Here is a 15,738-nt window from a genome sequence, read left to right as displayed (position 1 = left end):
GCGTTGCTATAGTCGGATCACACGGGCGTGGGATAGCACCTACCTCTTCCGACCCTCCGCTGTTGTATACCCAGCCCAGTCGAAGATGACTATGACACTTGACAATCAACAACGATTTGGTGCTCTCAACTTCGACCACATGTCTTCATACTCGAACCCCCGCACTTCACCAACCCTTGGGCCTCGGCCTCGCCGCCGCAACACGGCGGCCAGGGCATGTACACCCAGGGGCTGCACAGCCTTGGTGGACTCGACAGCCTCTCGAAGCAGCATGCTGCGAGGCCCAACCCGAATACCAGTTCCTCGATGGCTTCCTATGGAAGCATCCCGGTGACGGCATCATCAGCAGGTAGCACTCTCATGGCGGACGTCTATGGACAACAGGACTTACTCAATATGCCCCAAGATCTTCTAAGCCTCAACCGAATGCAGACAACGTCTGCTGCGTATGGCGAGCCCTCGTACGCTACCGCCACCTCGGCCTCTCCCGTACATGCCACATACGCCGCGTCGCCGAGCCCCTATGATGGCGGGATTTCGGGTTACGCGCCTGCGCCGATACGATCAACCTTTGCTCTGGCCCCGGAATCTGACTCCAGAAGGTATTCTCAATCGTCAGTACCCTCAATCACGTCGGACCTCGGCCCTGACGAAACGTGCCGCTCCCACCGGAACTCTTTAGTTGACTTTGACCACAGAGGAATGCAACAGGATGACAGGCGAAGTTTTGCGGACGCTCTGGACGCTGGACAAGGCATGCTTGCCATGAGCCAGGAGACACCCAGGGCCATCTACCCTCCCGCGAACCGTGGCGGGCGCGGATCCACGGACTCCTATGGCTTCCCGTCCACCCATTCCACCAGTTCCTCGATATCTTCGGCCAGCAATTACAGCAATAACAGCTACTATGCTGGATCTATCGATTCATCGGTGAGCGACTATTCGACCGCTGGTTCCGACATCGAGTCAGTAACGTCGCGGACGTTACCTCGACCTAACCTGATGACTCAGCCCCCGCCAGCACCCCAATCGATGATGGGCCAGTTCAGCTCCAAGGTCTCCTCCAGCACGCAGAAGAAGCACAAGTGCAAGGTTTGCGACAAGCGTTTCACCCGGCCCAGCTCGCTCCAAACACATATGTATAGCCATACTGGCGAAAAGCGTACGTTGAACCCGACACTGACGTGTGTGTGTCGCCATTACTGACATTATCCAACGTGCAGCTTTCTGTTGCGAAGTAGAAGGATGCGGTAGGCACTTCTCGGTTGTTTCGAACCTCCGACGGCATCGCAAGGTGCACAAGGGCGACGCGAAATCCGATGCTGGCTCGGAGGACCACCACGATTCGGACTAAAAACAACATCAGCCTTGCTTTGTTTTCATGGGCTTGCTCTCAGACAATCCATGCGATGTTTGGTTTGGTTTCTTTGCAGCATTGATACCGATATTGATACCCCCGTCATTCATATCCAATTGGCTTTTAGAGATTGCCGGTTGCTATGACCGTTTATTTTCTGGGTGGGGCCGGGAGAGAGAGAGGGAGAGAAAGAGAAGGAGGCGGAGAAGAAGAAGAAGAAGAGAGGGTGGTTTCAGCCGCCCTGCACTTGCTTCACTTCATGCCCAAGGATGACGAGAGAAAAAAGCAAAAGGCATCCACGGAATTACTTGCGCGATACGATCACCAAGCGATACATTTCGACATTTCGACATTTTTTTCTTTTACACCGAGAAGCGGTATCAATGGGGTTTGGGAGCCAATGGGGTGGGCCTTATAGATCTATACTGGCTTGTCTCTGGAGACTCTTGTGTTATTACATTTCGCGTCTGTCGCTTATGGCCACAAGATGTCTGGCCACACATCTGGGATTTCTGGTTTACATTTACGAGGACCGTGTGTCTTTCTGAGATACCCTCAAAACCGGCGTTTGGGGATGGGGATTGTTTATTATTGGGAGGAGTACCGGCAGGCAAGACTTACAGCGGCGGAGGCGCTTGTGGGAGGGGATTCAACTACCGATGCATTCGTTACACTATGGGGGGAAATCATCGAGCGAGTGGCATGATCGCTGGGTTGCCAGCAGAAGACTTCACGATGGGAAAAGACATGCGGAGAGGAGATATGACCTGTACTATTACACCATGCTATGCATATACCCCCGATGGCAGAGCACTTCTGATCACCGGCGCCAGAGACGGCGTCGCGTGATGGAGAAACTTACACTCGCTACTGCCCTGTAATCTATCTAATCCAATGGAACAATTTACATGCAACAAACAAGCAACAGAACTGTGCCGATCATTGGAAGAGGGCCTCTGGGGTGAAGCGGAGCAATGCGATGCGATGCGACGCGATGCGATGCGATACGATGCCGCCGTACGGTTGTATAGCAGGCAGTAGTTTGGGTTTTGCGCGGAGGCCCAAAAGGGTATGGTGGTGTCGGTGGCCCGCGAAGCGACAGGCAGTCCGGCCGCGGCGTGTGAGTGGACGGCCTGTGCGATATCCGTCGAGGAGATCGGCGCGGCACCCCTACCGGCGCACTTTTTAGCGGCGGAGTCTGGGGCCAAACGAGCAAACCAAGCCTTGCTAGCCGCGAAAGAAAACAGCATCCCCCAAGCCCCTCCAGTTGCGACAGGACCATATCCAGCAACTGAAGCATCACGAGCTGCCCACGACGACGCAGACACGCGGCGGCATGTTACATGCAGGCTGCGGCGGGTACTCCAAGGCGAAAAACGGGGGTGGGAAACGGATAAGACCGTTACCGAGCTTCACCCTAGCGCTCCTCACACAGCGTCAGGACAGGCCACCGGGCGACCTCAGCCAAACATCCAGTCCAGTCGAAGCTTTTGGGTCGAACCGTTCTGTTTTAGTGCGAGCAGGGAAGTGCGAGTACGTGAAATTCGTCAACGGTACGGGGTACATACATACTTAACATACATGTATCCTAGATACTGATTTTTACCGTCCAATTGCATACTGTATAATTCCGTAAGCGGTGTATGCATCTACATGCGGACATCAATTACCCATCCCCATACTTCCGTTACCTACATACCTACATACCTACATGCCTACATTCACAAGTAACATGACTTGTTGACAGGCGGAGCACGCACTCTACCGCTCACATCCCCCCACCCGCCCTTTTCAAGTGCAGTCATGCGGCTGCTATCTGACCGGGCTCGGTTAGGTATGACTACTACTGTACATGCGTACGGTGGCATGCCCGGCCTCTACCTACTTACTGTAGGTAGGTAGGTATGCATGTTAGGGCATTGCCATCGAGGTACAATACAGCCGGTCACCTCGCGCTCTCTCTCTCCCCCCTCCCGCCCCGTTTAGGACTGATCAGCGTGCGGAGACCAGAAAACGGGATGCAGTGACAGCACGCCATGCTGAGAGTGTTTCAAGTTTGGGTTGATTACGACGCTTCCTGTCATGGGGGAGTTTGGCTGAATTGATTGAACGACAGCCGAAGCACGACTGGTCGCCCGCCCATCAGGGTGTCTAGTGTCTAGTAGCCTACCATTACCAGCAAATCCATCCAGTCCAAACGGAAACCCCGTCCAGCAGTCCCTACTTATTCGCATGAAAAAAGGGAAACGGTCCACCATCGCATACCCCATTTCCATTGATAGATTGCAATGATCCCAGACGCTTAAGCGTGAGGAAGAGAGAGACAGAGGCAGAGGCACATGCAAAATTGTCGCGTTCTCGGTCGACCGACAGCCGCAGATGGCAGAGTCGCAACCGGGGACGTTTGCCCCGCCATGGCTAAAAGTCGCAGCAGCAGATCGCAAACTGAGAGGGTGGCCGCCAACTGTTGCGCCAACGACTGCTTCTGCTTGCTGCTCCCATTTCAACGACTGACTGACTGACTATACGATGCGGACGAGGCGCGATCCCTGCTTACCCTGGACTCTGCCTTCACTCACTCACCATGCCATGTCACACACGTTTATACGCCGGGCACATCTTACAAGATATCTGTATAAGCTGCCTAGAATGGTTGGCAAGGCTGATGCTGCTTGCTGCTGCTTTGTGTTGTCTAATCTCTCGTCACTTTTGCGCCATGACGATCGCAAGCCGGCAAGAACACGATGACAGGAAAACCCATAGTGAAAACGCGCGAACCCTTCATTTCCAGGGATTCAAACTGTGCTGGCACTACAACGAGTGGGTGGTCACTAGATCCAGTGACACTTTGTGTGGTCGCATGCATCGAGGCAACTCCACTGGACAAGGCGTCGCGCATTAGATGACAGAACGGATGCAACGCCAGTACGAAGAGATGAAGGGTTGGTTTGGCCCAAAGTGGCACAAGGAGGACAGCGCCCGCCGGTAACGAACCCATATTCAGCCATATCAAAACGGCGGTGGGCAAGTAGGAACGAAGAACACACAACACGAAAAAGAAAAAAAAAGAAAAGAAACGCCGCGAGCGAAGGGCACCCCGGCTGCACACCCCGGCTGGACAACCCTCCCTCGGGCCATTCCCCGCCCAGCCCCAGTCGAGTATAGGCGCGTCTAGCCAATGAGACGGGGTGGAACAAGCCGGATTCGGGAGCATTTTTATTTCTTGGAAAGTCTCTCCTTTGCCTGGGCGCCCCGAACAACCTAATTGGAAGGGGCCGCAACGCCGCGTCGGTGTCAGACGCAACCGACCAGTACTGTACAGCAGTATGTAAGTGTGCAGTAGTCGATTGGGGTCGGGCATTCCTTGCAACGTCGCCCACTTATACATAGAGCTCCATTCTTTTCTTTCATATTTGGGGTGTCACGGCGTTTTTGTTTTTTTGGGACGTTCCGACTGGTCCAGAATAGAAAGAAGCCCATTCGATAATCCATTATATCCCGCGACAGAATACAAGTAAAGGGTAGGTAGGTTACCAACTACATACTACATACTACTTTACACACTGCATACCTACCTCTGTGAGCAGGTCACAATGTGTGGAGAAGCGCCCTCCCTCCTTCCTTCCCTGCTACCAAAATGCATCATCCTATTGGGGGCGACGGCCAGGCAAGCGAACAAGCCCAAGCCCTATTACTATGCACGCATTTCATCACCGACCGAGCCGATGGTTAGTGGTGGTATCAGACGAGAAAAGCCGGACGGCGAGACGGACCAGCCCCGGCGGCGGCGATTGCTACTCATGTGGCAGTATATTCTACTAGAACCTGGTCTACGTAGGTACATGTATCCATCCATCCATCCATGCTGCCGACAAGTGAGGCCTATTACCTATCACTCGAGAGGGAAGTACTGTAAGGACCAGCAACTAGCGAAGCGGAGAGGAGGACTTCTGCTCGGAGCCCAACCGTATGGTACTGTGGATGTAGAGTAAACAACGGGGGCTGTGTCCTGTCGATAAAAGTTGAAGCATGTCAAATCATAAGTATACGGTGCAGCGCACAGTACGGCATACAGTAAATGGCCTCTCCGAGATCTGTCCATCTATCCATCCATCCATCAATCTACCAAAAGTGCTATCGTATAGAAACCCACCAGATATATCTCTGTTCAGGCTGCACACTCGACGCAATTAAAATGGTTTAGATATATAGATAAATAAAATAAACCAAAACCAAACAGCCTGCATTGCTCACGATGAAACAGCAATCAGATACAATATGGAGCAACCGCACGATGACTTTGATATTACCTAGTACGACAGTATGGATGAATGGGCAGGGGGCGCTTCGACCAATGACGACAGAGTGGCCCGACTGGAATGACGTCGTATGTCAGCAAGGATGCTGAAGCTTGAAAAGTGGCAGGGCCTCTTTCTCTCTTTTTTTTCTGCTCTGCACATGGGGGTCCACCCAACGGAAGAAGATGGGCTGCCATGGGCCATGGGGGGGGTTCTTTTAGGGGCCCATCTGAGGGTTAATGGATGGAAGGATGGATGTTTACTGGATGCGCTTTCAAAAGCCAAGCCAGGCTCGCATGGGCCATGGCTCCTTGGTTCAATAGCAGATAGGGTAGGCACTTAATAAAGGTCCAGTTGCAGGCAAGAACGAACATTACGACCAATCAAACAGCTGGCTCTCCTATATCGGCGCGCAACCACGAGATCCAGGGTCCTTCCTTATGTGTTCGACTAAAGTTTCAACACGGCTAGGTTGGAATCCAATTGGAAGGTCGCAAGGCCGCACCACCCCGAGACACATACCCATCCAAACAGTAAGCGGGCAACCCGCGCATACACATGCGTCACTGCTCAGTATGTAGTAATGGCCAGGTCTGCCTGCTACGGCTGCATCGATTACGCGCATGCTGGGCAGCATTGTGTGTGTTTTGGAAGTTTGCCACCTCCTCTTTCTCCTGCGCCTGCGCCTGCTCTTGCTCCTGCTCCTGACACGCAACAAACAATGCAGGCAGCAGCTAAGGGTGCCCGAAAATAAGTATTTTAGAGTGAGGCTATACAGTCGACCACTGGACCGGCGGCATACCACTTGAAACGCATGAACAGGTTCGTCCTATTTTCGGGCTGCTATGACATAAGTGTAGTTTCGAAGCTTAGAACTCCCACGATCCTGTCAGCCGCCTTCAGGCCATGATGGGGTGTACCATGTACCGTGCAGGCATGACATGGTGCCTGGCGGCGCGGCGATAACGTCCAGGCACCGAAGAAGGGGCAGCCCTTCCAAGCTCGAATGTGCGCCTCGAGGAACTGACTTGGAGGATTGGATCTCGAGTCTTGTAGCGGTACTAGCAGGCACCTCTAGCGCACGCTACGAACCGCTACCAACCGCTACGAAGCCAGATGCAAGGACGCTCCCAAGACTGGCCCAAGATACAACCTCGCGCCCCGAAAATACATGCATCAATCAATACATCAACTGACGGACCTTCAGCCTTTCCTTTCCAGAGAAACGCCAGAAGAACTCGCAGAGACTATTTAGCACCCTACAAGGGCCTCCTAGCAAGCAACGCGTGGTTATGTGGAAGCTTCCACCCTCTTGGCCCAGTTTATTCGCCTCTTTTCTGGTACATATTGAACGTTAGTTAAGGAGCTGATTGCTGGGTATCGCTGACCGCGAACCTCCCCTCCTCCCCTAACGAAATGAAAGCGCTGCGTGTTTCCTGGTTGCCAACCGCCTCGACTCGTCCCAAGGTTATGTAGATAGATGGGTAGATGGGGGGTACGGCGATATCTTGGGGGGGTTGTCGTCAAGTGCAATGGAGGTGGTAAGCAAAAGAACGAAAATGACGTAGGTGCCCCCGTCAAGCTCCGCCGTCTAATTTGCTGGCTTATTCGTGTGCTGGTGAGATGCCATCTCCCGTCAAGGGGGCTCCCCAGCTTTGCTCACAATCCCAGATCCCTGCCAGCCCGTGCTAAGACAGTAACTGCCCAATTCGGTTCCTTCGACAAGGAGAAGAAAAAGTAGGACGGTACACAGTGCATCCATACAGTTGAGTATTTTGTCCTTCTTCTTCGTCTGGTACCTACATACATGTACATACCTACCCAACCAACCCACTGTCTGTAGGTACGTCTCCTCCCATCTCCTTTGCGCACTTCGCGAATCTCGAGTTTGCGTAAGTCGGTACGTAACCCGCCCTGCTGTACTTCGAATTTGCATCAATTGACTGGAAGCATTCGATTCATTTCAGCCCAGTTCACACAAGCCTCAGGTCTGTCTGCTGCTCAGAGCATGTACCTACATACTTATAGTCGATGTAGTAGAGGCATCGGTTGCATTCTACCACGCGCGCTGCACTCCATACCTACATGTAGATACATTCTACACCATCCACTGCCTGATGTCCTGACGGCTGATGGTGGCACTAAAAACCGGTTTCAGTGCGACACGACGCGATATCACTGCAAGATGGGGTTTGGGGCAAATGCCATCCTAACTGCACATGGGAATCTCGCCTCCTTTTGCCTTCTAGCCTTTGGCCAGAGTCGGAGTCAGTTGCACAGGTACTGTACTGCACTGCTGGCATGCCCGATCCGATACCATCCATGCCCTTTACTTTCAGACAGACAGCAGCGAGTGCTCTCGTGGTAGGGGTAGGTATGTACGTACTTACGGAAGTAAGTATTCTATACTCTTTCTACCACATAGCACCCCTCTATTCGGCCCCCTCCTATCCATCCTATCACGACACACGGAATGCAACTATCCCCCCCCCATAGTCCTGTCAACCTCACCAAGCTGACGAGGCTGACAGCTGTGTGCGGCATTCTGCAGCTACTCAAGGTGCCTGCCCATTTTCCCTAGCAACGACCTATCATGATGGCAGCATCCTCCCAGAGACACACGATTTTGTATTATTGTTATTGCTATTTGCCACTATCCTCCTTGCTCTCCCCTCTCTTGCTAGCTGGCATGGCCAAGCATCGTCAATTGACGTGCCATGCTGTACCTACAGACTCTATGGCCAACACCAACCGACTCCCAGCAGCTAGGACGAACACCTGACTGGCGATCCATGATTACAATGGACCGTTTTGTGGACAGCTATGCATTTTGCTATCTTGTCCCCAATCAGTCGATTCTAGTCATCTATATCTCTGTTTCCCCGAAAACGTGGGGAAAGGCCGCGTGTCATTCATTTGGTTTTCATCTCGTTCGAGTAAGTCCTTTGCTGGGCCAAGCCCTCGGGCGATCTACTGGCGGGGACGTTGCCTTTTTTTCTCCTCTTCCTTTTTTTTGTCTTCGCTACTCAATTATCCCTCAATGGGCTCCCCCTTTTCTCTCTGTCTCCCCTCATCCATCCCGTACAGGACAGGACAGTACGGCACAGTACAGTATCGCAATCTCCGTCGCCAACCATCTCCCCTACTCCTCCAGTACAACCACTCCCTTCCTCTAGTCTCCAATGCGCAACGAACAAGAATTGCACCATGGCACCCCCAGGCACCCTCACCCTCACACACACGCACACACACACACACACACACACACAAGTACCTCACCGCCAGTTGCTGGGCATCTGCTGTAGCCAATGGCCCGAATGAGGATACCCCGGTTGGTGCGTTAGATACCGGGACTCTGCTGTCATCTTAGCACACATCTCCTTGTCTTTTGTCATGCACGACCGCCGATCATGTCCCGGTCGGGTATCGTAGGGGACCCGTACCGAAGCTTATTGCATGCCGCCGCCTCCTCATTTTCCATAAGCTGGATGCTACCGTCTCTGCTTCTGCTGGTACACTCGAACGAGATGGAGGCAAGGGAAGTACCGAGCCCCAAGTAACACAAACACAGATGCCAGACACACGTACACGCGCTGGGATGGCGGTTCCACACCGACGATCTCGAGTCCTGAAGACACCACGTACCTTTTCTCACTCCCATGTACCTCTTGCCTTTGCCCTGCAAAGGTCTTCCTGGAGCCAGGTAGGGACCAATGCGGTGGACATTGTATTGTGCATACGTACGGCTTAAAGCAGCCCTGCGACCTAGGGTAGGCTAGGGTAGGGTGCGGGAAAAGGAGTCGCGGAGCATGACAGTGGGAGTATACGAGAGCAGATGCGGAAATTTGCCTTGCCCGTTGCACCCAACGACCCGGCCACGCCGAAACAGTTCTGATGACGGGCTGACGAGGCAGTTGCTTCTTGTGCCAATCCAACCCACCAGCAGTGGTGATGGATGAGGAGGCACGAGGCATGGGGAGAAATCCCGGGGTTTGATCAGCAGACGTAGTGTTCCGCTGCGGTGGAATTAATGGGCCAAAAGAATGGGCAAGAAACGCAGACAGGACCACGAGGGGGTTCGGCAGTGTTCCCAGCACGTTGGAAACACGTTGTGGCTTTTCCTGGTCATCTTTGCCTCGTTGAGAGCAAACGGTTGAGCCGCTCGGGTCCGGTCACGCAGAGATCTTCAGGGCAGCTCGCGTGGCCCTCTGGGGTTTGGTCGGGAGAGCAACACGCTGATCAATGCGAGACGACGGGTGAATGTAGGTCACCAAGGACTCATGGGCTGGCTGTCCTTTTGTTTTCGGCCCTGAGGGAAACAAAAACCCTGCATCGCATCGTATCTTCACATGTATCCCGAATTGGGATCATCATCTACCAGACAATCCCCCGAGGGAGCGAAGCCTTCTAGAAGGTCTAGCTGGCATGGCATGTGTAGAATGCAGCAGGGTACAGCTCAAGTCTCTCTGCTCTCGGCACATGCTGTCTTGTCATCCCAACTACAAGCGGTTCTTATTTGGGGTCTAGCTAAAGCAGACCTCATGAACTGCTAGCTAGCTAGCTAGTGGTTAGCGGCCCTTGGCTTCGCATGAGAGAGTCGGCGCAGCTTGATTTACAGGACTCGATATGTTCTTTCGACGTCATATCTCTGCGGGACTGTGCTACCTATGGCGTCAGATATGCTCCTATGTGCGTCGTACAAGACGGGAGCCTGCCTTGCGCGCCGGGTTGACACCCAGAAGAGAAGGAGGCAGCACCTTGGAAACATGTTTTGCAAGATGGCAACAACTATAGAAGGCTCTGGTCGGCGTCACATGTGGTAGAGCGCTTTAGCGATGTGGTCAAGTCTACAGCCGGGGGCAATATGCCCATGCTGTGTGGTCAAGGGGGAGGTAAAGCAACATAACCTCCCGGGCTCTCTAGTTTCTTTCTTCATTCTCACTGTGTGTCCGTGTGTATGTGAGGGTGATTCCCACAAACAAGCTGCAGATGATAAAGTTGCCGCTTTCGTGATAGGGTAAGACACGGGAAACAGAGAGAACAAATAACGTTCATTGTCGACACGCTGTGTCAGTCTCATTCTATCCGACTCTGGCCCCCGAGACACCGTAACCAACAGACCGCTCGAGACTTCTTGAGAGGTGTGGTTCGCGAGTCCAGCCAGGAGGATACTCAAAAAGCAGGTAGATGGAGGCCATTGTTTATGGGGACGAAACAGTTTTCATAGAAATTTCCTGGGCACATGGATCCCTTCCCAGAATCAAGTGTCTTGAACTCTGATACTCAACAACTTCCCCGTTTGAAATACGAGCCTAGCATCGCCTTGAGTGATTCCATTTTGATGATGGATGGTCCAGACCGGGTTGCAACTTCTCATCCTAGTGCTTTGGCCTCCCTCCCAGATCGTAGTCCAGGAAAGACGATGAAAAAGAAAAAAACATGCGAATCAGGAAACAGTCACGAGGTGAGAGGGAAAAGAAAAAGAAAAAGAAGAAAAAGAAAAACCAACTGGTCCCTTGCAGAAAAACACGGAGAGTGTGTATGATGATACCCAGTCAGGGAGGGGTATACAACGTAAATCGCATATGCGGAAGAGATACTACAGCAGGACAGCCGAGCCTTGCATGTTGAAGGGGATAAGGGGCTTCAGCACAACGGAGGCAGCACTGTAATAGGGCCACATGATATCAAAAGATTCAAGTCATACATATTGCAATACAATTTCGCCCATGAACCGCTATAAGATCCGGGAGGCCACTGCTCGTTCGTTTTGGTCTGTAACTGTACAATAATGACACGACTTTCCCATGCTAACCCGTTGAAAACCTAGGGCCGAAGAACTCCTTTGCAATTCGGATCAGGATCTCCCGTGTCTATCCTACCTCCTCCTATCCTACCCTCCAAAAACGTGCCTTTCCCCCCTCCTCCACACGTGAGGCCATTACCATGCACTTACACAGCCGCGCTGATATGTATAAATATGTCATTGCCCGCCCCGTAATTACAGGACAATAGCCAATTCATGCCTATCAATCCCCTCCTCGCTCAGGTTGGGATAGTAAGGAATCATGGCGTCCGCCGACTGCACGTACGCGTCGTTGTACAAGCGCCAGTACGGCTGGCGCACTTTGCGGGCGGGGTGGAAGAGGCCGGCCCAGACGTAGTTCATGACGAGACCCGGGCCCACGGCCATGCGGATGGCCTCGATGGCCTCGACGATGCGGTCGATGACGTGCGGGCTCGTCTCGAATAGATTGGGGTAGAGCAGGTTGAGCAGATGCACCATGGCGTCCTCGCAGCCGAGGCCGACCACGCCCAGGGCAATGTGCTTCACGACCGAGGCGGCCGTCTGTCGGTGCACTTGATCCCGATCAATCAGGGCGTCCTCGAGCAGGGGGTGACGGCGTAGACGTAGTCCTTGGCCATCTCACCAATGTATTCGAACAGGAAGGACAGGGATTTGAGCACACCGTTTTGGACGTTCAGCTCAGGCACTCGGTACTCGTTCATCAGGGCAGGAAGAACGGTGAAGGGCGCGCAAGTCTCGGCCACGATGCCAATGGCCACAGCCGTACACACTCGCGACTGACGCTCCTGCACCCGAAGGTTGTTGAGCAAGGTCGCCAGCACATCCTGGGGACCGATGGCCTTGGCGATGAAACCGAATGTGTTGTTGGCCGCTCGTCGGATGCCCTTCTTGTGTGCCTTCAGCATGTCCAGCAACTCGAAGCAGATACGCATCCACTCGCGAGCGTTGACACTTTCGGGGCCACGGTCGGCGATCCGACCGACAAGATCAATGGTGTTTTCTTGTACCTTTTCGTGTCGGTTTCGTAGAATAGGGGTCAGGCGAGGAAGCAAGTCCTTGATGGGTGGTTGCATCTGGCTGATACCAACGACAGTGACAATGGATCGCAAGGCGCCAAGGATACTTCCCAGGACCTCGGGGTACTCCTCACCGAGGTATTCGTAGAGGACAACACCCAATTTGCCCATCAACGCATCCTCGCCACATTGCTTCATCACCATGGCGATCCGGGAGATCAAATCTGCTGCTTGCTGACGCACGGTAGCTGACTTGTTGTTGAGTCTCCACAGGATTGTACTGACGATCTGGGGCAGATAAGGCTTGCATCGGGTGCCTAGTGAGTTCACAACGGTGCCGAAACCGTTGAGCATGATGATATCCTCGACGCTTTGCTCCTGGAAGGAGTGGAGGATACCGTCAATCAGGCGCTCTTCTAGTCGTTCTCCAATATCTGCGGATCCCAAGCCGGCAACAACCTTTTCGACCGTCTCGACGGTCATCTTGCGGTAAGCCTCGCTTTCATCTTTGAGGTTCACCACGATACGCTCGATAATCTCGCTCACACCGACCTTCTGGCCGATGTCGACTGTCGTCTCGACAACTTGTCTGTAGTTTCGCTTGTCAAGTGCCATTCGGCGCACCCAGAAACTCTTGAAGAACTCATCCAGCACGTGCTCCTTGAGATAACCCGCCGTGACACCTTCGGTGCCGGCGCACTGCGAGACCACCTTCAAAACAACCTTCTTCATCTCCTCGTCTGGCGAGGAAAACTCGCGAAGAAGAATCTCCATAATTTGACTAGTGTAGTAGTTGGCATAGTCCTCATCCATGAGAGGAATGATGTAACCGACAGCCTTGAGGAAACCAGCGAGACCCTTGCCTCGTTGTTTTCGAGCACCAGTCCAAAGGGGGTTGAGGATATCGTCGAAGCTCTCAATACCGTAGGGGTTAGATGCCTCGGCCAGAGCCGCAATTGCCAAACTGGTGACTGTCCGGACCTTGGTCTGCTCATCATTGAGGTTAGGGCCAATACAGTCAACCAGTCCCTTGAGATGGGGGAGGACAGCGCAGCCCATCAGAATGGGAATCTGCTGGACGATCTTGACACCGGTATGTCTAGCTTGCCATGACTTCTTACTCCGGCAGACAGCCCTAAGGAATGGCAGGAGAGCCGGGATACCGAGCGCCGATGCTACCACAGCGAAAGCTCGTGCAGTGGTGTTCCGCACATACTCATCGACGTGATCGATATCTGGTCTCATCGTGCTGATCATGGTGGCGAGACCGGCTGCTTTACTCAGGTTGGAGATGATTTCTCGGCCCTCAACCCTAGCATAGTAATCCTGGTCAATAAGAAGGGGCTCGATGACCACAAGAATCTTGTGAACATAGGGGCGGACCATGTCATCCAGCTTGTACAAAATACGGTCGATGACCTTGACCAGTAAATGACGCTCTTGATCCTCGAGGGTTTTCTCCATAAGGAGTGGCAGAATCTGGTTGAACAGAGGTCCCGCACCGAACTGTCGCGCATTGTCGGTGAGCTGTCTAAGAGCAGTCTTACGCATAGGAGGTGTACCGTTCTTGACTTTCAGGAGCAGCCTCATAATCTTCCGTTCCTTCAACTCCTCCACACTCAGGGCGTTTTCGTCAGATCCGTCGGTCAGCTTGCCAAAGTAGGCCATGTCTTCGGGCTTGAAGAACTGCAGATCTCCAATTCCAGGGATTTCCTTGGGGATCTGGTTCTGACCGAGTCTTCCACTCTCGGGCTCTTGCATCATAAACCCGCCGTAGTTCGAGGGCAACGGCGTGGCAGTGACTCGGTGGGTTGGGGCCCGAGTCGGGGCATATCCCGGTGGCGGCTCAAGAACTTTGTAGCCTTCAGCCTCGCCGGGAAGCAGAGCGTCGAGCTCTTCATCGCTGATGGCCGCATTGGGTCCAGCTATGTCCGTACCAAACGAAGGGGTGGCAGCGCCTGCTTGAGAGGGGTGCATGGGAGTAACCAACCCACTATTGCCTACCGGTGTAGCAGAGGGCGCCTGATCCCACCGCGAGCGCTTCTTGGAAGCATCAGCGGCACCGGGGGCGGATAGGGCTGGGGCCTGGTCCCACCTGGATCGCTTCGCTTTGCCATCAGCAGCCTCGGGCGCAGCTTCGTCGACAGTAGTTGAGGAAACATCCCATCTCTTCTTACGCTTGCGGGTCGTGGCGACGTCGGTTGAGCCTGCTTCGGCGTTTTCCTTGTTGCCGTCTTGCAGTGTGGCTTGGTGTTCCTCGCCGTTTGTTTCACCGGCTTCGCGCCTCGCTTGGATGGCTTGCCTCACTCGCTCCTCCTCCCTCTCAATCTCTCTCCGTTCCATGATCTCACGGTAGCTGTCGCCATCCTCGGCAGCACCGGCTTGGCGGTTTGCTGCGAAGGGATCGGCCCGGGTAGGAGTCAGGGTGCGATCGAAGCGGCGCTTTTGGTAGTCGGTCTCGCGGTCAACGATTCTGGTGCTCTTCTCCCCGCGTCCAGCAAAGGGATCGTCTTCTTCAACTCCATCGCCATGTGCAAACTCCTCGATCTGGGACTTGGTCGCGGTGTACTGGCCGACTAAGCGCCGCGAATTGTCGGCGTCGGCATCTTGCATGTCCTCATCGCCATCGGCGGGGAGGGAGGTGAGGTAGCCTGCATACTTGTCGCCGCCATCACGAGAATACAGGTCGGTATCGAAGGATTCCGTCAAGCTGGCCTTGGTGGACGTATTGTCGGATCGCTGATTGGAAGGGTCGAAGGTTCGCGAGCTCTTCTTAGCTGCGGCGGCTGCGTTGCGCTCTGCCTGGAGCTTTCTAATGGTCTCGAAGTCAGCGTCCGACATTTTGTTATCAGCTTAGCCGCCGTCGGTCATGACCTTTTCCAAGTGGTAGATAGTGATGACTGAAGCTCTGATTGGCGAAAAGTATTGATGGAGGAGATGTAGAATCGCGACGACGTTGTCCTTGCCTTAGTCTGGTCGCGATGAGATGCGTCGAGAATTTGGAAGCTCTGATCAACCCAAGAACGCTAGAGACGAAAAGGCTTAGTGGATCGATAATCATGTGGCGGGTGGCTGAACTTGAGGTGGCGGCGCGTCTCTCCCATTAAATGCATTTTATTAGGTAATCACCAATTCAGCCCCACCCCCCTGGCCTGGGCTGCTGGGCTAACATTGTTACCACATGTGGTCAGCTATGCGATCATGGTTCAGGTATGTATGTACTGGAAACAAGGGCTCGAAGGGCGGCATCTTTATTCC

General features: G+C 53.5%; 2 protein-coding genes across 2 annotated transcripts; one reads left to right on the top strand and one right to left on the bottom strand.

Moving 5' to 3' along the window:
* Nucleotides 1–216: 216 nt before the first annotated feature.
* Nucleotides 217–1,354, top strand: PG997_004138 (uncharacterized protein; the record flags this gene model as incomplete). The annotated part of the gene is made up of 2 exons (XM_066808453.1): nt 217–1,162; nt 1,224–1,354. The coding sequence occupies 2 exons, from the start codon at nt 217–219 to the stop codon at nt 1,352–1,354; spliced, it is 1,077 nt and encodes a 358-aa protein (XP_066672071.1).
* A 9,900-nt stretch (nt 1,355–11,254) lies between these two features.
* Nucleotides 11,255–15,321, bottom strand: PG997_004137 (uncharacterized protein; the record flags this gene model as incomplete). Its single annotated transcript, XM_066808452.1, has 3 exons — nt 11,255–11,321; nt 11,661–12,004; nt 12,058–15,321. 3 exons carry the CDS (start codon nt 15,319–15,321, stop codon nt 11,255–11,257), a joined length of 3,675 nt encoding a protein of 1,224 aa, XP_066672070.1.
* Nucleotides 15,322–15,738: the final 417 nt, after the last annotated feature.

Source organism: Apiospora hydei (genome assembly GCF_038363865.1).
Source record: "Apiospora hydei strain CBS 114990 chromosome Unknown utg000004l_segment0_segment0, whole genome shotgun sequence".
Taxonomy (NCBI): Eukaryota; Fungi; Ascomycota; class Sordariomycetes; order Amphisphaeriales; family Apiosporaceae; genus Apiospora; species Apiospora hydei.
This window is presented reverse-complemented; position numbering and strand designations above follow the sequence as displayed.